At 41.0% G+C, this 23,767-nt stretch overlaps 1 protein-coding gene across 1 annotated transcript; it reads right to left on the bottom strand.

The window, feature by feature from the left end:
- Nucleotides 1-2,770: 2,770 nt before the first annotated feature.
- Nucleotides 2,771-11,743, bottom strand: LOC139309946 (vomeronasal type-2 receptor 26-like). The gene is made up of 6 exons (XM_070934127.1): nucleotides 11,538-11,743; nucleotides 9,464-9,755; nucleotides 8,963-9,088; nucleotides 6,180-6,407; nucleotides 5,105-5,207; nucleotides 2,771-3,669 (listed from the first exon to the last, which is right to left on the bottom strand). Exons 1-6 carry the CDS (start codon nucleotides 11,741-11,743, stop codon nucleotides 2,771-2,773), a joined length of 1,854 nt encoding a protein of 617 aa, XP_070790228.1.
- Between the last annotated feature and the right edge of the window lie 12,024 nt (nucleotides 11,744-23,767).

Here is a 23,767-nt window from a genome sequence, read left to right as displayed (position 1 = left end):
TTGCTTATTTGTACCCTATGACTATCATTAATTTAATTTAATTTAATTTAATTTAATTTCGAATTTATATACCGCCCTTCTCCCTGAGGACTCAGGGCGGTGTACAGCCAAGATAAAAAACATAGAATACAAATATTAAAACATTTAAAAATATATATAAAATTTGGCCCAAAAAATTAAAATCGCAGACTAATTAAAAGGATTTAAAAATTTTAAAAATTTCTTCTTAAGCCAACCCGGCTTGCTGAAAAAGATAGGTTTTCAGGGAACGACGGAAGGCATTGAGGTCCTGGATTCTTCTTATCTCCGTGGGCAACTGATTCCAGAGGGTGGGAGCCCCCACAGAGAAAGCCCTCCCCCTGGGGGCCACCAGCCTACATTGTTTGGCTGATGGCACCCTGAGGAGGCCCTCTCTGTGGGAGCGCACGGGTCGATGGGAGGTCATCGGTAGCAGCAGGCGGTCTCGGAGATAGCTAGGCCCTATGCCATGGAGCGCTTTAAAGGTGATAACCAACACCTTGAAGCGCACCCGGAAGACCACCGGGAGCCAGTGCAGCTCGCGCAGGAGTGGTGTTACATGGGAGCGCCATGTTGCTCCCATCACTACCCGCGCTGCTGCATTCTGGACCAGCTGGAGCCTCCGGGTGCTCTTCAAGGGGAGCCCCATGTAGAGAGCGTTACAGTAGTCAAGGCGAGAGGTGACGAGGGCGTGAGTGACTGTGCAAGTGTTGTACTTTATGATTCTTGATGAACATATTTTTTTCTTTTATGTACACTGAGAGCATATGCACCAAGACAAATTCCTTGTGTGTCCAATCACACTTGGCCAATAAAAAATTCTATTCTATTCTATTCTATTCTATTCTATTCTATTCTATTCTATTCTATTCTATTCTATTCTATATCCATGATTTTAAAGCATGATGATCGACTCATATTGAATTTTAGAGTAAAATTTATTGTATAAGATTTATTATATTTTGATTGTATTATATTTATTAAAGTAAAATAAAATGTGGTGAAGAAAGAAAGTTCTAACCACTAGAATCTGAAAAGGATTCTTCTGGACTTCATAAAATAGTTCAAAGCTGCTCTCCTTTGAAAGCAGTCCATTTCAGTCTCCCCGTTAAGATACAAAATGAAAAAAATCCTTAAAAATAAGGACTGGGGATGATCTTTGTTTATTAGTACATTTATTTGTTCAATACAAATGGCTGCTCCTCATCTAACCATTTAGCTCTTTCCCAAATTCCCAAATTCAAGTGGGTAGAAAGAGCCAAGGAACCTTGTCCATTTCCTTCAGAGTTGCCAGCTCTGTTATCTGCGAAGAAAAGTAGTCTTAGATATAAGAAATATTTGCATTTTCAGATTCAGGGGTTGCTATGGGGACATTATGATGAAACTTACCACAAGTCACTAGGAGCTGCAAGGCCACATTCCTTATGTCTCCATTTGCCTATGAAACAGTCCCATTCATCTGGAAGCTGATTTTACTAACGCTATTGTGAAATCAGGTAAAAAATCAGGTAAAACAACAAGAGCCTTCTCTGTGGGGGCACATACTATCTGGAACGAGCTCCCCCCAGAGATACGGAGGATCCCGGATCTGCGCACCTTCTGCCACACTTTAAAGACCTTATTATTTCACCAGGTGGGCCTGGCCTAATTTTCTCCCTCTTTTATAAAAGATTTTTAATTTTTAAATATCTTTTAGTGTTTTATACATTCAATTTTAAAATTGGTTTTAAATAGTTTGGGGTTTTAATTTGTCGGGGCCAAAATTATTTAATTTGATTTTATTCTACTTTTACATTTTGTATGTATGTGTTTTATTGTTTGGCTGTGCACCGCCCTGAGTCCTTCGGGAGTAGTGCGGTATAGAAATCAAATAAAATTAATAAATAAATAAGAGGAGCCCCGTCTTGTTCCATGTGCCCCAAAGGCCAAGCACTTATTTTGGGGTTCAAAAAAAATATAAGATAGGGTCTTATTTTTGGGGAAACATGGTATTGTTATTAGATTCTTTAGGAATATAGAGAAAAATAAATAGGAGTAGCTTTAGGAGTAAGAGGAATATCTCATCCCCATGTGCATCTTGCTTCCTTCCTTCCCATCTTTGTCAATTTTGAATCAATTTTAGAGGTACTATTTATTCAATCATTCTTCTTCTATTTTATTGTAAACTGCCTAAAGTCATCTCTAGCCAAGACGGGCAACATGTCAATCCTGAAGTTGGCTGAACTGTGGCCATTTTCCTTTCTGTATTTTCTCTAGGGTGTTTCTTTTCTCATTGCTTCAGGGCTGACACAGCCTCGAGTAAAAGGGCCAGGGCGGGGTGTGTGGGGATAGCTGGAGTATTGTAGCCAAAATAAAATTCCTTCCCATGGGAATCAAAGACTTTGGGGCAGGAGTTTGAAAGGTGGAGACTGAGGTCACCTAGCAACTGGACTGTATGCTGATTGGGCTATGTGACTGGAGACTCTGGGAGGAGCTGACAAAAGTTTTGCTTTTAATTGGGTGAAAAACCAGTGGGAATTTAGAGCCTGTTTTTCACCAGGAACGTGCCAATTTGATATGTCCCAATAAAATGTTCTTTGAGGAAATTGCCTGCCTTGGAGTTCTTATTGAATGGGATGTATTACTTGGAACCCTGACACAGCATTTAGGTTTAATAAATAAATAAACAAACAAATATCAAATGATTAAAAATCAAGCCCACTAAATGACATTTCTGAAAAATAATAAGATTTGTAAAAGTCATTTTTTAATTTTATTTTGACATCAGATATTCTTTGTTATTCAGATCTGGCCTAAAAATAATAATGTAGCACTTGGGGATGAAGATGAAGCTCAGCAAGCCAGCACTAGAGGCCAAGATGGAGAAGACCTGAACAGCCACCGTGTATTTCCCCTTGGTGCTCAGGTAGGCTGGCACAAAGGACATCCAGACACTACAGAAAACCAGCATGCTGAAGGAGATCAGCTTAGCTTCATTGAAGGCCCCAGGGAGATTCCTGGCCAGGAAAGCCACTGTGAAGCAGACAGCAGACAGGAAGCCCATGTACCCAAGGGCAATATAAAACATGGAGACAGAACCTTCATTGCATTGTAGGATGATCTCTCTAGGTTGGGAGTGCATGTCAGAGTCAGGGAATGGAGGAAAAGTTCCCAACCAGATGCTGCAGATAACAACTTGGAGGCCAGAACAAGAAAGGACAATGGAGTTCGCCAAGCTCTTCCCCAGCCATCTCTGCACTTTATTCCCTGGTTTTGTGGCCAAGAAGGCTAACACCACTGTGATGGTTTTGGCCAAGATTGAAGAAATGGCAATTGAGTAGACAATGCTGAAGGCTGTTTGTCGGAGGAGGCAGGTTACTCTCCTTGGCTGACCAATGAATAGGAAGGATGTCAAGATGGAAAGCAGGAGGGAGACCAGGAGAATGTAAGAGAGGTCCTGGTTGTTAGCTTTGACAATTGGTGTTTCCATGAATTTAATGAAGATCCACAAGCCAAAGCCTGTGGTTAAAGAAAGGAACAAGACAATGGAAGTCAGGATGATCCCCAGATTTTCCTGATAAGAAAGATAGCTTTTCATTTTGGGAATACAGTGAACTCGATTGGTGTTTGGATGTTGATCTTCTGGACATTGGATACATTTGTCTGCATCTGAAAAAGAGCAAGAATAGGATCCCCCTTTAACATGTCCTTTCATAAAATTCATTGTTTTGGTATAGTTGTTTTTGGTGTGAATGACTGTGTGTAGATTAATTCAATATTTTTCTTCATTTTCTTCCAGCTAGAACAGCTTAATAGCTGTTCTTGCTTAATAGAGCAAGAATAGGATCTCCCTTTAACATGTAATTTAATAAAATGGATTGTTTGGGAAATACCATTGTTGCTGCGAATGATTTTGTGTTGATGAAGTCAATATGTTCTTCATTTCCCTCCAGCGAGAACCTCTTAATATTAGTTTTCTTTCTTTTTCTTTTCTTTTTTAATGGCACCATTTCATCAATGAACTTGTTGAGAGAGAAGGAGGGAGGAAGAAAGGATTCAAGAAAGAAGGGCAGTTCCACTATTTTACCTTTCCACTTTTGAACCTCTTGAAAATTGGACCCCAACATTTTGTCAATGCTTTAAGGCACTAATGAGAACCAGCCTACAATGAAATGAAGTACACGTGAATGACCACTTTTCATAGCCTATGCCAGCTGCAGTGGATAAACTCTAGTTTTGCCATGGAGAAAGAAATGTTAGGTGGAAATGAAGATGAGTTGAATATGGAGTGAGTACATCACAATGCATTTGTATAAAGAACAAGAGGACTATCTTCACATAAGGTCAAAAAGGAAGTTTGGCTCAACCCCAACTCATGATTCTCCTCTCCTCTCCTCTCCTCTCCTCTCATCTCCTCTCCTCTCCTCTCCTCTCCTCCCCTCCCCTCCCCTCCCCTCCCCTCCCCTCCCCTCCCCTCCCCTCCCCTCTCCTCTCTCCTCATCATCATGGGCAAGAACTCAGACAATAATGTTAAAGAAGAGCCTCCAGCAGAACCTGTGGAATGTCAGTCAGAAGAGACACAAACCCAAGAATCACCTGAAGCTGACCAAAAAAGACACTACTTGAACGGAGCAGTCAAAGGATTATTACATAAGGCTGCCTAAGCCCAAGTAGTATGAAGAGACACAGTATGGGACTAATTATAATTAGCATTCTTTTCCTTTAGCAATTATTTCCTGGAAACTGGGAACTCTCACTAATCAGAGCAATGAAGTAAGTAGTGATGTGAAACAGGGAAGATGTGTTGTAAAAGATAAAGAGCAAGAGATGTCATCTCTCTCACAATACTCAGACTTATCCTGTATCTTTGTCCATGATCCGTATCCCTGTTTGCTTGACTTATATACCAGATTAACCTACAAGATCATTTGTTATAATTCACCACGACATAAATGTGTAACTTGATCAAGATTCAAAGAGGTGGGACCCATAATGGCCAAGCCTTTCAAAATGCACATTCATGTAAAATCTCAGGATTTATGGTCCTCCCCAAAGTCTGCCCCTTTCTCCTGCTGTCACCCACCTTCTATGGTGGAGATGGATCCTTCTGCACAAGGACGACAATTGTAGCAGCAGATGGGCTTCCCTTCCTGAGCCATCTTCATGAATCCAGGAGGACAGCTTTCCACACACCTGGAAAGGGACAGGGGCTGGTAAGAGAGAGAGAAAGAAATAGCATCCATAACATGAATCTATATATATAAAAGCAAAAACCACTCATGCATTAATCTCAAAATCTCCAGAACCGTAAAACCTACAAACTTGAAATTTGCCACTTATGTTACTCTTGGCTTCTAGGTGCTCACTAAGAAAGGATTTTTTGAAATGACCATCAGAGCATTAGTATTTCCTATATTATTATAACACGCTCTGATGCTAATTAGTTAGATGTTCTACTCCCCCTCCCAACGTGAAAATAACTCTGGAGAGAACAGGATAGCATAGGACAGACTTCTGTAGGGCAAGCCTCATGGAGAGAAGGAGCTAGAAAGCCTGAGGGAGAGAAGGGGATAGGATAGGAGAAGTTTCTGTGAGGCAAGACTGAGAGAGAGAAGTGGATAGGATAGGGGAGGATTCAAGCTGTAAGTGTCGATTTATCATGCCCAATCACACAGTTTCGTAGCGAAGCACGGGGATCCAGCTAGTTATTGTATACACTAAAGGAAGTAAAAAGAGAAATTTGGACATCTTTAGTTCAAGGCTTTCATTTGCTAAAATTGAAGCCTACAAGAAACTTAGAGATCATCAAATTTATTTGGCTTCTTGCTGTTTGCCTGTTTATCTTCTCTTCTAACATTTTCCACAGTACAACTTTTAGTTTAAATTCTCAATGTATCTACTCAAGAGAAAGTTGAATGGATTTCTGCTTTGGCAAAATCAGTCATTTTGTGCCTTGATTTAAATCTAGTTCCCTTGAAGAAGTCTGATAAAGATCAAGTGGAATAACTGGAAAAGTTAACTGGAGGATATTTTTCTGATAGATATCAGAACATCTAACAAAAATAACAAAATATTTCCACTCTGGGAGAACTGAGATGACATCCCAAGCCTGTCCCTGCCCTGACTTTGCAATCCTATTGGTAAGAACTTTTAAAAAAAGAAAAGAAAAAGTATTTTCCCACCCTGTTCAGCATTTCCATCTTTGCAATAGCATTCTGGTTCATCATCAACTTGGAATCTGAGGATCCCACTCTTTCTAGCCTCCCAACAGCCTCTTGGCTAACAGAGAGATTGTAGAAAACCACCGTATTCACAATGTCCAGGTCTGCTACCAGCTCTCCAGTCTCATCCAAATATACCCCATTGATGGAGTTATTATAAAACTGAGCAGTTCGAAGGAAAGGATGAAGCTGGAGTGGAAGAGAAAATGGGCAATGTTACATAGACACAGGAAACTCTCTGGCAAGACTCCTCCATTTGGACTGTAATGAAGGATCCGTACTGAAGAATACAGAATAAAAATCTTCTTAGAAGAACCCAAAATGACTTGGAAAATGACGATGGTCAACGATGTCCTTTATCTCTTCCATTCATGGTTGTCACTACAGAGTTTGGAAAGACAAAGGGAAGTAGAGCAAAGGATACATCCAGTGTGAACTAATGAGGTCCAAAATTAAAACCCAAAAGAAAATGGACATTGTGCACCTTAATCCTGAAGGAATTCTGCCAGTGAGGTCAAAATGAAATCAGATGCCCCACACAGAAACAATGCTACAAACAATTGGTGTACAGATCAATGGGCTGATAGGAAGAGAAAAATCTTTGCTCACTTTGAGGTTGACCGTGGGGGTTTCTGCTCTACTAGTAGCATGGGTTGCTACCAGTTTGCCCTGAATTGGGCAAACCGGTGGCGGTGGCGGGAGGCTCCGCCCACCCACCTGGATGCTTGTGTGCGCGCATGAGCGAACTGGTAGCAAACTAAATCGAAACCCACTACTAACTAGTAGGTTGTGGTTATGAAACTCTGCACTGAGGTGAAGATGGGTCACTTGGCATAGAGAAAAGAAGACCCCGGATCTTCAATGTGAAAGATGATCTCTCATACCAGTTAAGGTCATAGCCTTGCAATTTTATGGAATATTTATGAAATATTTTACAGGACATTCTTCACTCTTTCTGCTTGTGCATTTTTTTCCAGTCCAATCCTTCATCTTTTCCCCTGACCCTAACCTGTTTAGCTTCTTGGCCCAAAGAGGCTTCCTCATATGCTGCTGCTTGATGAGACATTTTGTTATCTGTGATCAGGGGTGAAATCCAGCAGGTTCTGACAGGTTCTGGAGAACCAGTAGTGGAAATTTTGAGTAGTTCAGAGAATTGGTAGCAGAAATTTTGAGTAGTTCGGAGAATTGGTAGCGGAAATTTTGAGTAGTTTGGAGAACTGGCAAATGCCACCTCTGGCTGGAAATTTTGAGTAGTTTGGAGAATTCGTAGCAGAAATTTTGAGTAGTTCGGAGAATTGGTAGCGGAAATTTTGAGTAGTTTGAAGACCCAGCAAATGCCACCTCTGACTGGCCCCAGAGTGGGGTGGGAATGGAGATTTTGCAGTGTCCTTCCCCTGGAGTGGGGTGGGAATGGAGATTTTGCAGTATCCTTTCCCTGGAGTGGGGTGGGAATGGAGATTTTGCAATGTTCTTTCCCCAGGACTGGGGAGGGAATGGGGATTTTGCAGTATCCTTCCCCTGCCATGCCCACCAAGCCACGCCCACAGAACCGGTAGTAAAAAAAATTGAATTTCACCACTGTCTGTGATTCTACTGAGAGTTTTGTGCTAGGAAAGAAAAACTGAAGGGATTCTTAGCCAAAGAGTGAAACCCACTCTGGGTAAAGGCTGTCCTGGAGTGGAAGAGCAGCTAAGGAAGTGAGAGGATCAAAGATATTAGATAGCTTAATATACCTAGCACACATTTTTGGCTGTGTGTGAAATGGTAATGGTCCCGCTTGTAACAACAACAGCAAAGAGTCAAAGAAGAAAGATGTGGAGGAAAAATATTTTTTACCTTAGAAACTTGTAAAAAGAAATTGGAAAAGAAATTCGCAGGGTGAAATGAATTGCAGAAAAGAGAGCAAAATTGGAATTTGAAAAAATTCCAATTTTGGAAATTCGAAAATTGGAATTTAATTTTTATATTCAGAATACAATAAAACTATCAGAATTGTTACACAGTTCTTACAATTGTAACATTGATTCTCAACTGCTATGGAAAGCTGTGCAATAGAAAACAAGTACCTGCCATGCCTTCAGCATGGGAGCTTTCAAATTTTTACCACCTTTAAATGTCCTCCTGGATCTGGATAAATAAACTGCATCGAAGGCCCGTCCCACAGCCCAGATTGTGTTGTAAATGAAATAGTTGTCCTGAGTCAGGATTTGATCCATCTCCTCTTTCCTCAGGGCCTCCAGTTCTTCTCTCTGCCTGCACCGTCTCCAGACTTTCACTGAAAAGGCATCGCTGTTGTAGGAACACAGGAAGGAGCTGTCTACAAAGTGTCTCATAAAAGAATGAAACTTCAAACGCCCATCAAACTTTGCAATTTGATTTTTCTTCATAGGAAAAGAAAATATGCTATGGATGTATTGAACAGGAAGGCTTTTCCCCCCCAAATAAATAGTGAAGTCCCAGCGGATTGTGGTAATCAGGATGTTTCCTCTAGGAGGTTCAGGAAGCCTCTTAAATATCTGATGCAAAAGTATAACACCTGCATTGAAAGTAGTCAAGTCTGCACCATAAATAAAGACCTTCACCTTTCTCCAATTGTGGTATAAAGGCCAGTCTATGGACACTGTCCAAGAAGCTGGAGAAAAAGTTTGTGATAAAACTGGGCAAATGCCATTCCTGATCAGCATGGAGGTCAACGTCCTCATGAACCTTTGTCCGTTCTCAGTGTCTGGAGCAAGGAGACCCACCAAGGTCCACCTGAAATGGAGAACCAGCTTCACCATCCCTGGATACTGGACTCCTTCAGCAGGGAGCATTGGGTAGAAGAAAGAAGTTTCATCACTCAGAACCTGGGAATCAAAACTGTAACTGATCTGAAAAGGGGGGAAAAAGTTAATTTTATTTTTTGGGAGACCATAAAAACAAAATCTAGCCCTAATGGAGGAATTGTTCCACTCCTTTCAATGAAGACCTTTTGTAGGGAGTCTCTGGTCATTCTGCCTTACATTGTTTCTGTCCTCACTTCAGTGCAGCATTTGGCTGTTGGAAATAGTCGGCAGAGGCGCACAATCTGTATTATGGGTGTGCCAGGGAGAGGACTGTCTGCTCAGATCCTTCTCTTCCATTTGATAGAACCTTCATCCTTACTTCATGCAATTCCCATAATAGAATTTTGCTCTTCTTTTACATCAGAGGATGTCTGGCTGTAAGTTGCATGTCTAACAATGGTCTTCCCAACAAAGACACACCTGTGGGATTTTGTAGGTTCCCAACATGGTTGAAATCTGGATGGAGATGTCAGTATCAGCCCCTTCGAGAACAGCCACTGTGTTGCTCTGCCTTCCACAGCTGTAGTTGGGAACATTGGCCTCCCCTTCCGAAAGCTGGTCCAGCAAAGGATCTGAAGTCATTTCTGCTCTGAAATAATTGTCATAGATGTTGTATCCCAGGGTGACATTGAATGAAATGTTAGGATTCTGGTTGATCACTTGGATTGCAAAAAGGAAGGATAGAATTTTCCAGTACTCTGTTGATGCTTTCCTGAAAGTAGGAATATATCAGGACATAATCAATGGAAGGGACATATTATTTAATTATTCTTTCAACAATTGTATTTTTAAACCTCCTAAGGCTGAGAGGCTTGGAGTCATTTCAAATCTCCAAAGAATATCTCACCTATCTGAATGGAACTTTGGGATTCTTTCTTACTATTAGCTTTCTCTAATTCTTTTTAAAATTTATATTTATTAAGATTTTTTTTTTACAGAAAATGAAATATTAAAAGGAAAAAGGAAAGAAACAGAGAAAGGAAGAAAATATACAAGAAATTAAAAAAGAAAAAAACTGATTTCCACCTTCTTTTCAGCAGATAATTTTTCATTTCTGCAAATACTACATTTTTCACAATCTAGTCCTCAGTAGCAGGAACAGAGTTGGAGGGGACCTTGGAGGTCATCTAGTTCAACCCCCTGCTCACGCAGGGGACCTGTACTAGGGATTCGAACTGCCGAACTACCGACCTTTCTGATCAAAAAGCTCAGTGTCTTAGCCACTTGAGCCACCTAGTCAGACCTCCACTGTGGAAATTCCGTGTTTCTTCCATCATTATGTATATGCAAATCTTGTTGCAATTACAATATATAAAATCCATCCACTATGAATGTTTTCTAATTCATTCTTCAGAAGTCCCAATAAAAAGTATTCTGGTTTCTTCACAATTATTAGTCTGTCAAATTCATTGCATTGTTGTGTAAATTTGTTTCCAAAATTTCTTAGCTTTCTCACAAATCCAGCCGGAATGATAAAATATTCCCTCATGCTTTCACATTTTTCATAATTTCAGTGGTGTCATACACCACAAATACATCATTTTATTTTAAAATTTTAACTTATGACGGTGTAAACTGAATACCAGTTACCCAAATTCTCTCCATATCTATTTAATATTCAAATTCAATAGTTTATTCTGTCATGGAAATTTCACCTGTGCATCTTCCATTTCACATCCTTACTTCATACATTATATCTTTATCATCTGTACACAATTCAGTTTCAAATTCAGTTTGGTTTATTCTTCATATTGTCCTTATTTTTGTTGTTGTATTAAGATTTCAGACTTTCACTCTCTTTCTGTCCCTTTGCCTGTTTATCTTCTCCAATAATTAATAATTGGAAGTTGTGACCTATTATTCCACATGAAATATAGAATCATTAAAGGTACAGACAGAGATACCCTCATTGACCCCATAAAATGAGCAACTTTGAGTGTTAACAAATGGAGCAAGTGCTGAGTTCTGGAGGTTTTTATTTGGCCCTTATGTCAACCACAGATACTTAACTGACATGTAACTCATTATATGATTATGTCATTATATGACATGTAAGAAAAGTCAATTCTGAACTGAGATCCATTCATTTAATTGGTGACTCTTGGTACAGAATAAATTGTGCAAGTGATCTCATTTTTACTGCAGAGAAAAGGTCAACATTTTCTGCATTTTCTACCCATGTTTATGACTTTATTCGGCATGAGTAGAAGAGAAAAATCATCCTCTCATGTCCATCCACAGTCCAGTTCTGCTGAGTGGATGTCAAGAAAAGCAGATGCTGCTTCTTCAAAGTCAAGAAAAACAGAATACTGATTATTTGAGAATTTCAAATCAGGTTCATCAGCTGAAAAGGATGAACCAAGGATGAAATGAGACAGAAAGAGAGAAAAACTAGCAGATCAATGAGTTCCTTCATTGTAAGAGAGGCAGATGAAACTTTAGAACTTAAGGTGGAATGGAGGGGCTCTAATTCTATGCAGGAACTTTGACATACTGAGAAATTTGAGTCAGGGGAGATTTGTTGAAGCTTATTGGTAGAAGAACCATCCTCATTGCGGAGACAATGCCACCAATGAGAAACTCTCCTGGCTTGTAATAGATCTGTGGGTGCACCTCGTCCCTCTTCAGAGTCAGGATGCATTTGGCTCTGAGACTTGCCAAAACTTCCTCGGGCAGCAGAAGCAGCAGAAGCAGCAACATGACTTGTGCTCCTGATGGAGTCTCCAGCCTTCCTTTGAAGACACAGCAATATGAATAGGTGGAAGAAACCAAAGCCCTCTTCTAAGGCAGACACTCCAAATGTTTCCTAATCCAGACAGAGTCCAAATGAGGCTTCATGTCTGAAGGGGAGGGGAATCAATGCAGCCCCTGCGTATCCTAAAAGCCTCCCAGTTTCTCCCTTTCTCCAGAACTATTTATGCCACTAAGATTTTTCAGTGCAAAGACATTAGCCAACAAGGCTTTGATGTGATATGAACATGAAAACAAATTATTGCTATGTTTGTGTGATATCAGAAAGCTTTCAAAAAATGTCTTTAGAGATTTAGCACCCAGACAACAAATAAATCACTATGATTTGAATAATGGCAACAAGGAGAGGCATCATCTGTCTCAATCTTGAGTGAGTCAACAGGCAGGTGCTCAATGGGAGGAGTCATAGATGAGGTGAAACTCTGAAAATGAGTTGAGTGTCAGGGAATTTGCTCCCCAAATGTCTCTTAGAAAATATCTTAGAAATAGAAGAACAGAGTTGGGACCTTGGAGGTCTTCTAGTCCAATGCCCTGTTTAGGCAGTAAACCCTACACCACTTCAGACAAATGATTATCCAACATCTTCTTTAAAACTTCCAGTGTTGAAGCATTCACAATTTGTTCCACTGATTAATTGTTCTAAGTGTCAGAAAATTTCTCCTTAGTTCTAAATTGCTTCTCTCCATGATCAGTTTCCACCCATTGCTTCTTGTCCTACCTTGATACATTCCACTCTCAAAAGAGAATTTTAGCATGATCCTGAAATTTCAATCCTTAATATGGATATAGTTGATGCTGATTTGTTGTGGATTTTGGCTGCCTTTGTTAAGAGATGAGTGGCTGCTCTTGATCATTTGACTTAATTCTTCCCTCTTATAATGTACCACACCAGAATAAAATCCATGAAATTACTTTTATTCGTTATTTCGTTTTTTTCATTTTTCATTTTATTTAATTTGTATACCGCCCTACTCCTGAAGGACTCAGGACAGTGAACAGGCACAGAATAAAACACGTAAAATACAAAAATTAAGAACAGAAATAAAATTGAATTAAATCAATTTAGCCCAAGACAAATTTAAAACCCCAGGTTAAGAACAAATTAAAATTTACATTAAAATTTACATTAAAAAAGAATGGGAAAGGTTAGGCCAGACCAGCCTGGTGAAATAAAAAGGTTTTAAGAGCGCGGCGGAAGGTGTGTAGATCCGGGATCCTCCGTATCTCCGGGAGGAGCTCGTTCCAGATAGTAGGTGCCCCCACAGAGAAGGCTCTCCCCCTGGGGGCCGCCAGCCGACATTGTTTGGCCGATGGCACCCGGAGGAGTCCCTCTCTGTGAGAGCGTACTGGCTGGTGGGAGGCTGTTTGCGGCAGCAGGCGGTCCCGTAAATAACCAGGCCCTAAGCCATGGAGCGCTCTAAAGGTGGTAACCAAAACCTTGAAGCGCACCCGGAAGACCACCGGGAGGCAGTGCAGCTCGCGCAGGAGAGGTGTTACATGGGAGCGCCACGTCGCTCCCATAACCACCCACGCTGCCGCATTCTGTGCCAGTTGGAGCCACCAGGTGCTCCTCAAGGGGAGCCCCATGTAGAGAGCATTGCAATAGTCCAGGTGGGAAGTGATGAGGGCATGAGTGACTGTGTTTAAAGAGTCCCGATCCAGAAAGGGACACAACTGGCGAATCAGGCAAACCTGATGGAAAATCCTCCCGGTCACGGCCATCAGGTGCTCTTCTAAAGACAGCTGTGAATCCAGGAGGACGCCCAAGTTGTGAGCCCTCTCCGTGGTGGCCAGTGATTTGCCCCCGATAGTCAGCGATGGCGTCAACTGACTATATCAGGACGTTGGAAACCACAGCCACTTGGTCTTGGATGGGTTGAGCCTGAGCCTGTTCCTTCCCATTCAGATCCGCATGGCCTCCAGGCACCGGGACGTCACTTCAAAGGCATCATTGGGGTGGTCCAGGGTGGAGATGTACAGCTGAGTATCGTCAGCGTACTGATGGTACTTCACCCCGAAACCACGGATGATCTGACCCAGCGACTTTACATAAATGTTGAACAGAAGGGGTGAGAGGACCGACCCTTGTGGCACCCCACATATAAGGCGCCTCGGGGTCGACCTTTGCCCCCTGCCAACACAGACTGCGACCGGTCGGAGAGAAAGGAGGAGAACCACCACAACATGGTGCCTCCCACCCCCAACTCTTCCAACCGGTGCAGCATGATACCATCGTTGATGGTATCAAAAGTCGCTGAGAGATCTAATAGGACCAGGACAGAGGAGAAACCCCTGTCCCAAGCCCTCCAGAGATCATCCACCAACGTGACCAATGCCATTTCCGTGCTGTACCCAGGCCTGAAGCCCAACTGGAATGGATCCAGATACGCCATTTCATCCAGGTGCTGGGGAAGGTGTCGTGCAACCACACTCTCAACAACCTTCACAATAAGGTGAAGGTTGGAGACCGGATGATAATTCGACAACACTGCCGGATCCAGGGAAGGCTTCTTGAGGAGAGGCCTCACCACTGCCTGTTTCAAGGCAGTGGGGAAGTCACCCTTACCCAATGAAGCATTTATAATCCCCTGGAGCAAGCCTCGCGTCACCTCCCAGGAAGTCAGCACTAACCAGGAGGGATATGGGACCAGCAAACATGTGGTCGCATTCAGTCTCCCCAGAATCCTGCCACGTCATCAGGAGTCACAGGATCAAACTCATCCCAGATAACATTCTCAAGACCTGCCTAGTCGTCCCCCCTGAACCTACCCAGTCAGAGTCCAGATCTTCCCGAATCTGAGTGATTTTGTCATGCAGATACTGTACAAGTATCTGTACAGTTATGGTCTTGAAAAGCTTGACTTCTGGTTCAATTATTAGGGCATTTCAATTTTTTGGGTGGGAAGTAGCTTTTGTTCTTCATTGGAGAAAATAAAAGCTGTTCTTTATTTGTAAAGATAGAATTAAGTCATAAAACAAAACAGAAGATGATTATGGTCAGAGACCAGTGCAAAATGTGTGAGAGAAAATACAGCAAAATATGTACATCTTTAGAGATAAATTAATGAATAGATAAAATTAGGATAACATAATATTTTTAGATATAAAACCTATGAAACCTGTTGAGCTGCTCTTTGCAACTAAACCTAGTAAAATCTACCATCTATAAAACATATCTACTTTATTTGACTATCTGCTGTCCTTGGTTATACGCATGTAAAGAATCAGTCAGAAAGTGGAACGGGTTAAGTCAATAACTTTTTGGCATCCAATATGGCCCAGGGAGATTCTTGTCATCCCCTCTATAAAACCATATCATCTTGTTGGACCCAGGAACCTTCTTACTGGCATCCCCTTCCTTGTGGAAGAGCCTCCCTGGAGATCCAGATGGTCCCAACTACCTCAAGATTAGACTTGCTGCTATTGTTGAAGTTGATGTGTCTTTAGTGATTGAGTTACTGGTTGGTTGGTTGGTTGAATTTATATGACCAGCCATCTCACAGAAAGTGATTCTGGACAGTATACCACAATCCAGCAAAAGAAGAAATGTGTCTGAAGACAACTTTGAAGGGAAGCTCAGAAAGAACTTGAACTAGATGCTGTCAAGATGGTTCTGATCAATGGAGGGTGTGAAAAGGAGAGAGGATGGAAATTCATGTCTCAGAATCTCAGAGTCAACTGGGGAACCCGATCAGTTCTTTCTCAGTCTCAGGGAGGCAGTGACTTCTCTGCAAACAGGGAATGTTTTTGGATTGACTAACAAAGTTTCCAGCCTGCCTCCATCTTAATGGACTCTAGATGAACTGCAAACTAGGGCATACAAAAATTTTTGCTAGACCAATTCTTGAATACAGCTCATCTGTCTGGAACCCGCATTGCATATCGGACAGTAATACAATCGAACGAGTCCAGGGATATTTCACGAGAAGAGTCCTCCACTCCTCTACTCATAACCAAATACCTTATGCCATCAGACTTGAAATTTGGGGCTTAGACAACTTAGACCTTCACCGTCTTCAGTCTGACTTAAGCATAGTACATAAAATCATCTGCTACAAAGTCCTACCAGTCAATGACTACTTCAGCTTCAATCAAAACAATACACGAGTGCACAATAGATAGAAACTCATGGTAAACCAACTTGACTGCATAAAATATGACTTCAGTAACAGAGTTGTTAATGCCTGGAATGCACTACCTGACTCTGTGGTTTCTTCCCCAAACCCCAAAAACTTTACTTTTAGTCTGTCTACTGTCAACCTCACCCCATTCCTAAGAGGTCTTTAAGGGGTATGCATAAGCGCACCAGCATACCTACTGTCCCTGGAAATTTTTATTTATTTCCATTTCATGTATTCATAGTTATGTTTACACTTATACCTATTAGCTAATACATGCTTGATGAAAATAAATAAATAAAAATTAAAAAACAGATGGGGAACAACAAGGCAAACCAAGAAAGGTCATACACAATATAAACCATTTATAAAATTTTATAAATTTTATTTTCATTGTTAATTTCATTTAGTTTTACTGATCAGGACAAAAATTGTCTAAATGTATTCAAAATTGCCTAAATATATATATGCTTATATATATTTAGTACCTAAAACCAAGAATTCCAAAATAACCAGTTCATTTTTCTCCAATGTTCTTCTGATTCTAAATCTAATTCCTGGAAGTTTTCTTCTAAAGAGATTCTCAGGTGATAAAAGTATCCCACCATCACGACTTTTAGAAAGACAGGAAGTTGTCTTTTCCCTACCAGTTTTTTTCCCCTTTCTTATTTATTTTATTTATTTATTTCATCAAGTATGTATTAGATAACAGATATAAGTATAGACATAATTATGAATACATGAGAAGGGAACATTAGGACAGGGATGGCAGGAATGCTGGTGCGCTTATGCATGCCCCTTAAAGACAGTCGTGAAATCCTGCTGGTTTTGTCTGGTTTATGCGAGCCAGTAGTGCCAGTGGGACATGATTCGGCAAACTGGTAGCGGTAGCAGAACAAGGCTCTGCCCACCCGCCCAGACGTTATTACTTCCTGGTTTTAACCAGGAAGTAATCCATTTTTGACCCTCGGCGCGCCTACTTCCGAACCAGTAGGGAAGGTAAGTAGATTTCACTCCTGCTTAGAGACCTCTTAGAAATGGGGTGAGGTCATTGAAAGACAGCAGAAATCACTTTTCAGACTGTGGAAGTATCTTGCTGCAGCATCACTTTCTGGAAATGTTTAAACAGGAAGGACTATTATCAACAGAATACTGCCCCAAGCGGGCAGGGGTGTATCTGTGATTTTTCACTAACATGCCCTCCCCCGGGTACTCCTCCTTACATGGAATAAGTTCAGGGTCCCAAGAGAAGTTCCTTCTCACTGTCATTAAGATCTCTTCTACTTTTCCAATGACTGCCTTTGACATAAGCATCAGACTGCAGCAACATGGAAGGATCTTGCATCAGAAAAGGATTAATACCCCAGGTTCTGCTCTTTGTGGTTCAGGGTATGGGACAGGCAAGAGCTGTGCTCTTGAATGTACTTTCTCTTTCTTTCAGGACAATCAAGTTGTCTCTGTTTGAATCAGGAAAGCCACTGGATATTCCATCCTGTGAGAGCACTTTGAACTCTGCTAATTTTTCTTTAGAAACGAGAAGGAGGTTGATTCAGCTCAATGAATTATGGACCGCCTGCTTCTTCTTATGATGCTGCTGGTGTCCCAGCCACTCTCTGGGAAGCTTAGAATGAGGTGCCCACTGAATTTGGACCACCAGGATGGAGAAAAGCCATGGAGCTACTACAGACCAGGAGATTTTCTTGTTAGTATAGTCATCTCTGCATCAACAAGAAGACATGCAACATTACCTTTCAACATGGCACCTTCTAGTCAGATTCAGTTGTAAGTCTGAATCTGTGATGGAGTTTTATTCCCTCCATTTGCAGTTCAAACCTTCTTTTTTTTCTTCTTATTTTACTCCAATTTTGCAGGAATAATATCTTGAATCCTTTCGATTTCCACAGCCTCACTTTTTTTCTTAATTTCTGAGAGGGGCTCAAATCCTTAGACTGTCTACTGTCGACCTCACCCCATTCCTAAGAGGTCTGTAAAGGGCGTGCATAAGCACACCAACATGCCTACCATCCCTATCCTACTGTCCCCATTTATTCGTATCCATTTCCTGTATTCATAATCATGTTTATACTTATATCTCTTATCTTATACATGCCTGACAAATAAATAAATAAAATAAAATAAATAATTGCAAGATGGTGGCTGAACTCTTTTGGCCTGTCAAATTAGCATATCTGTCCTGTGCCCTTAGTGTATTTGATGCCTGAAATGTCACACACACCCCCCCCCAAATATATGAAACCTGACACTTATGCAATGGGAATGTTGCTGATATTCCAGACATATTTTTTGGAGGGGGATTCTTTCAAAGTTTCATTATTTTAAGTTTATCATAGATTATTGACAATTGAGGTTCTTTGCACTTTAGACTATTGGACATTTCCAAGTCTAAGAAGTTTTCCAATAAAAATGCCCATGATGTAATTTCTGGAAGTCTGTTTTAGTTGAATTGGCTTGAGATCAAAACTAGGAGCACCCTGGGAAATCTTTCCTTATGAACCCATCATTTCATCACCTCCAAGATTCCCGAGACAACAGGATGTTCATATGTTTGTGTGTCTGTGTGTTTGTGTGTCAGGGGAGAGGAGAGATAAAGTATGACATTGCTGTGCTTGACAACATAGACAATCTTGCCTTGAAACACCATCCTTTCCCATCCTGTCCCCAGAGAACCTAAACGACTCTTATGTTCCTCGGACATCAAGTCTTCATTCGTTTTCTTTGATTTATATCCCAAATTACTTCAGGACCTCAAAGTAGTAGACATAGTTCTCATTCCTTTTTTTCACTCCATCCAATCAGTTTTGGAGATAAAGGATTAAATAATTGTCACGAAAGTCACCTGTGAACATGGTGGACTTCAACAGGATCTCTCTGCTCCTCGTCCAATATCTTGACTGCTGCATCACAGTTAATCTGAACTCTCTCTTAGCAAGTGTGGTTTACTTTCCAAGACTCCATAAATTCTTCCTTGACAACCTATTCTAAAATTTATTTCCAAGTTTTGGATAGATGGGTGGATTTTAAAGGAAATCTGTTTCTCTTAAGGTACTCAAATTTATAAAATTGCTTCTGTTGCTTACCCCAAATTCTGCAATGACACTACAGCCACTAGGCATTTTCACAGAGTGGGACACAGTGTTTGGGCTTGGTTTGCTAGAACTTGTTTCCAGTTTGGTAGCCAATCAAAACTTAACTATTTCCAAAAAGGGCTGAGCTAAATTTTCTGTCAAGGTAGTTTGCTGTCATGTATCCCTGGTGACCACCACACAAGCAAAGCCCATCTCTGCGCTTTTGTACCTTCTCAGCAATTGTCAAATGAGGCTGTGCAGCAGTAGTGGGTTGCAAAACCCGTCACTACCAATTTGCTCGTGCACATGTGCACGTTCACGCGCAATGCTTTGGCTCATGCACAGAGTGTCCAGCATGGGTGGGCAGAGCCTCCCGCCACCGCCGCTACCAGTTCACCAATCCGGGTAGAACCGGTAGCAACCCACCACTGCCGTGCATCCCAATTCTGCATGGGTTCAAGGGTGGAGGTTTTCTCAGGATTAAACATGACTGAGGTGTTGCAGGTTTTGGGCTCTGAAATTTAATTGTTATAGGCACCCATCTATCTGCAAGCACATCTGAATTAATTCTTCTATCTTGCTTGGACACTCGTTTTGGACTAACTCCATGATGGCGAACCTATGGCATGCATGCCGGAAGTGGCACGCAGAGCCATCTCTCTGGGCATGCGAGCCTTTGCCCATTGCTCTTCTGGGTTCCAGCACATCGGCCAGTTTTCTTTCTTTTTCTTTTCTTTTTTAATGGCACCATTTCATCAATGAACTTGTTGAGAGAGAAGGAGGGAGGAAGAAAGGATTCAAGAAAGAAGGGCAGTTTCACTATTTTACCTTTCCACTTTTGAACCTCTTGAAAATTGGACCCCAACATTTTGTCAATGTTTTAAGGCACCAATGAGAACCAGCCTACTTGACTCCCTCTTCTTTGTGGCAGCCCCTGAGATATTGGAACACTGCTATCATGTCTCCCCTAGTCCTTCTTTTCATTAAACTAGACATACCCAGTTCCTGCAACCGTTCTTCATATGTTTTAACCTCCAATCCCCTAATCATCTTTGTTGCTCTTCTCTGCACTCTTTCTAGAGTCTCCACATCTTTTTTACATTGTGGCGACCAAAACTGAATGCAGTGTTCCAAGTGTGGCCTTACCAAGGCATTATAAAGTGGTATTAACACTTCATGTGATCTAGATTCTATCCCTCTGTTTATGCAGCCTAGAACTGTGTTGGCTTTTTTGGCAGATGCTGCACACTGCTGGCTCATATTTAAATGATTGTCCACTAGGACTCCGAAATCCCTTTTATAGTTACTACTATTCAAGATACTAGTCAAGATTGGGAGATTTTTGTCACCTCTCTGCAGCACAATCAGCTGCAAAAATTGGCCTAGTTTTATGGTATCACATGGTCCCACCATGCAAGAAAAAGCCAGGCATATCAAGGCTCATAGCCTCAGCCAACTGGGTGAAGTTTTCAGAAAGACCACAGGTTGAGTTTAGCCAGATGGCTTGGCAAGCCACTTTTTGGAAGTGGTTTGCCATTGAAGGAAAGGCTGAAAGCCCGCTTTCAGCTAAAATATAAAAGGAGACAAGCCTTGATCCTTAGTAACGTACTAGCATGCAAGAATGATCAAGTATTCTTATGAATGCAAAAGTAACCAAGAATGCTTATTCAAGTGACACCCCAGACATAATTAATCACAAGACAAGGCAATGTCTGGGTAAAAGAGGAACTTGGGGCAAAACCTGAAATGCTCCTTCTTTTGCAAAACAGGATCACAAACTAGACTGATCCCAGTCAGTCACGGCCGTCAAATGCTCTTCTAAAGACAGCCGTGAGTCCAGGAGGATGCCCAAGTTGCGAGCCCTCTCCGTGAGGGCCAGTGATTCACCCCCAATAGTCAGCGATGGCATCATCTGACTATATCGGGACGTCGGAAACCACAGCCACTCGGTCTTGGATGGGTTGAGCCTGAGCCTGTTCCTCCCCATCCGGATCCGCACGGCCTCCAGACACCGAGACATCACTTCAAGGGGATTGTTGGGGTGGTCCAGGGTGGAGATGTACAGATATACCTTTGCACCTCTCTGTGGGCAGTGCCAGGTTGAGATGTGCCCAGCTTGCTAAAACTACTGCAGAAATTCCTGAAAAATACCTCTGGATGATCTAAACATGAGCTGTGAGCTTCACCCATTAATCCAGTTTATGACGTCACACAGCTCAGGATGTACATATTGACATTCCCCCTCCAGATAAGAAACATAATTCATTAATAATCAACCAAGAACACAGGGAGTCCAAATTGTACTTTGAAGCACTTGGAGGTGTCCTGGGGTAGACAAACAAAGCCACAGAGATGGGAAAGTCACAGGAGTCGCACCACACCAAGTGCATCTACACAACCAGAGGAACTGCCACCAGGTCCCCCTAAACCAACTTCTGGGTGATTGTGGCAAGAAATCACGTCACACCATCCACCACACTGTGAGTGTTGCCACCATCTCAGCTGCAGACCTCACAGCACATTGTGCATTAAAAAAAAACAACAAGAAACTTCAGAATTTAATAGTTTCAGTGTTCTTTTTTATCAGTTCTACATACCAATGACTCTGATTATTTCTTGGGCTAGATCCTCATACATTAACAAAGTATTTTTCTCCAGCATCACATTCTGGACATGTCCTAACAGGAAGGGCTATGACCACTACAGAACAGTGCCCCAGGGATGAATCTGTAATTTTTCACTCACTTTTTTCCAGCTACTCCTCAATACATGGAAGAGGCTCAGGGTCACAAGAGAACAAGTTCCTTCTCACTGTAATTATCACCATCCCTGTCTCTGAGACCTCTTCTCCTACTTCTCCACTGACTGAATTTGACATAAACATCAGACTGAAGCAACATGGAAGAGATCTTGCATCAGAAATGGATAAATATCACAGGTTACACTTTTCATGGTTCAAGTTACGAGACAGGCAGGAGCTATGCTTTTGAATGTACTTTCTCTCTTTCCAGGTGAATCTTGGTTTGTCTCTCTTTGAATAAGGAAATCAACTGGATAGTCCATCCTGTGAAAGTGGTTTGAATTCTTCTAATTCTTCTTTAGAAACAGAAAAGAGATTGATTCAGCCCCATGAATTATGGACCTCCTGCTTCTGCTTATGATGCTGCTGGTGTCACAGCCACTCTTGGGGAAGCTTAGAATGAAGTGCCCGCTCAATTTGGACCACCAGGAAGGAGAAAAGCCATGGAGCTATTACCGTCCAGGAGATGTTCTTATCAATATAATCATCTCTGCATCCTCAATAGCACATGCAACATTACCTTTCAACATGGCACCTTCTAGTCAGATTCAGTTGTAAGTCATTCACTGCGATGGAGTTTCATTCCCTTTGATTCCAATTCTAACATTCTTCCTTTTTTCCTTCTTATTTTACTTACTCCTATATTGCAGGACCTGGCTCATTTCTTAATTTTTTTGACTTCCACAGCCTTTTTGTCTTATTTTCTGGGAAAGCCTCAAATCCAAACACGAGGCAAATGAAACCTGAAAGTAATCCACATTATTTTCCTCTCCCTGTTCAATCCTAAATTCATGACTTGAGTAATGAGTTTTCTTGAAAGTAGTGATTGTTGTAGTTTCCCCTGCTGAGGTCATTTCCATATTTTTATAACCACTGATTGATACTCTATGACTGATTTTTATAGGAATAGAGGATGACTTGTTTTTAGAACAGCTTTTTGGGGTGACTTACAAAAAATCCGCTTCCTTTTATGATTCTTGTACTTTTAAGACTGAATTATTCTGCAACCTTTTTACTAGGCTGATGAAAATCAGTACTGCTACAGATAATGCTGTATTTCTGATTTTTAATTCTATTGGAGGACTATTTCCATCATATTTTCTCAATACATTAATATTAAAAGAGTGATGGTGTACTATCATTTGCCTTTGGTTTTGGATCAGTATTGGCTTAAGTCTCAGCTTGTAGAGAAAAAAGAGGATTAAGTAGAGAAAAAGTATTTGATTGATGCTGTTGATGATGCCAATATTAACATGATTGTAGTTTTATACTAGCTTAACTTATCAAAAGAGAAGAATACTCCGCATTATTTTGAATATTGAAGTGCTTAACAAAAAACACCAGCTCCAGAACAATCTCACACTTGGCTATAACATCTATGACAACTATGCCAACACACCTGGCACTTCAGATGCCTTGCTGGACATGCTCTCTACTGGAGAAGCCAATGTTCCAAACTACAGCTGTGGAAAGAAGGAAAACCTTTTGGCTCTTGTTGATGGAGCTGAAAGGGACATATCCATCCAGATGTCAACATTTGCAGAAACCTACAAAGTCCCACAGGTTTGTGTTTGCATTTCTCTATCTGGTAAGTTGAGTGGGATGTTGATGTGTAAGTGATAGATTCAAAATTTTCTTCTGTATGGAATTCAAGAACTGTTTGATTCAAATTAATGGTATGAAAATTGATAGAATCCCAAAACTCTGTTAGAACAAACAACTTTCAATTAAAAAGTTCTCAGATTGAACAAATTATTATTATTATTATTATTATTATTATTATTATTATTATTATTAATAATAATAATAATAATAATAATAATAATAATAATAATAATAATAATAATAATATTAATAATTTATTTATTTAATTTCTATACCGCCCTTCTCCCAAAGGACTCAGGGCAGTGCACAGCCAATAGTAAAACAAATCCAAATGAAAAATTTAAAAACATTTTAAAAACATATT

The sequence above is a fragment of the Pituophis catenifer genome, unplaced genomic scaffold (assembly GCF_029215685.1).
Source record: "Pituophis catenifer annectens isolate HBS135680 unplaced genomic scaffold, rPitCat1.0.hap2 SCAF_2, whole genome shotgun sequence".
Lineage (NCBI taxonomy): Eukaryota > Metazoa > Chordata > Lepidosauria > Squamata > Colubridae > Pituophis > Pituophis catenifer.
This window is presented reverse-complemented; position numbering and strand designations above follow the sequence as displayed.

Bases quoted from the DNA above. Each gene is read 5' to 3' on its own strand.
- LOC139309946 (XM_070934127.1), bottom strand. From the start codon at position 11,743: ATGTTGCTGCTTCTGCTGCTTCTGCTGCCCGAGGAAGTTTTGGCAAGT. The intron at 6,408-8,962 runs GTGGGTCTCCTT...CTTCCACTCCAG, and splicing joins TCCATTTCAGGTGGACCTTG to CTTCATCCTTTCCTTCGAAC. The intron at 5,208-6,179 runs GTGGGAAAATAC...CTCTCTTACCAG, and splicing joins AGATGGAAATGCTGAACAGG to CCCCTGTCCCTTTCCAGGTG.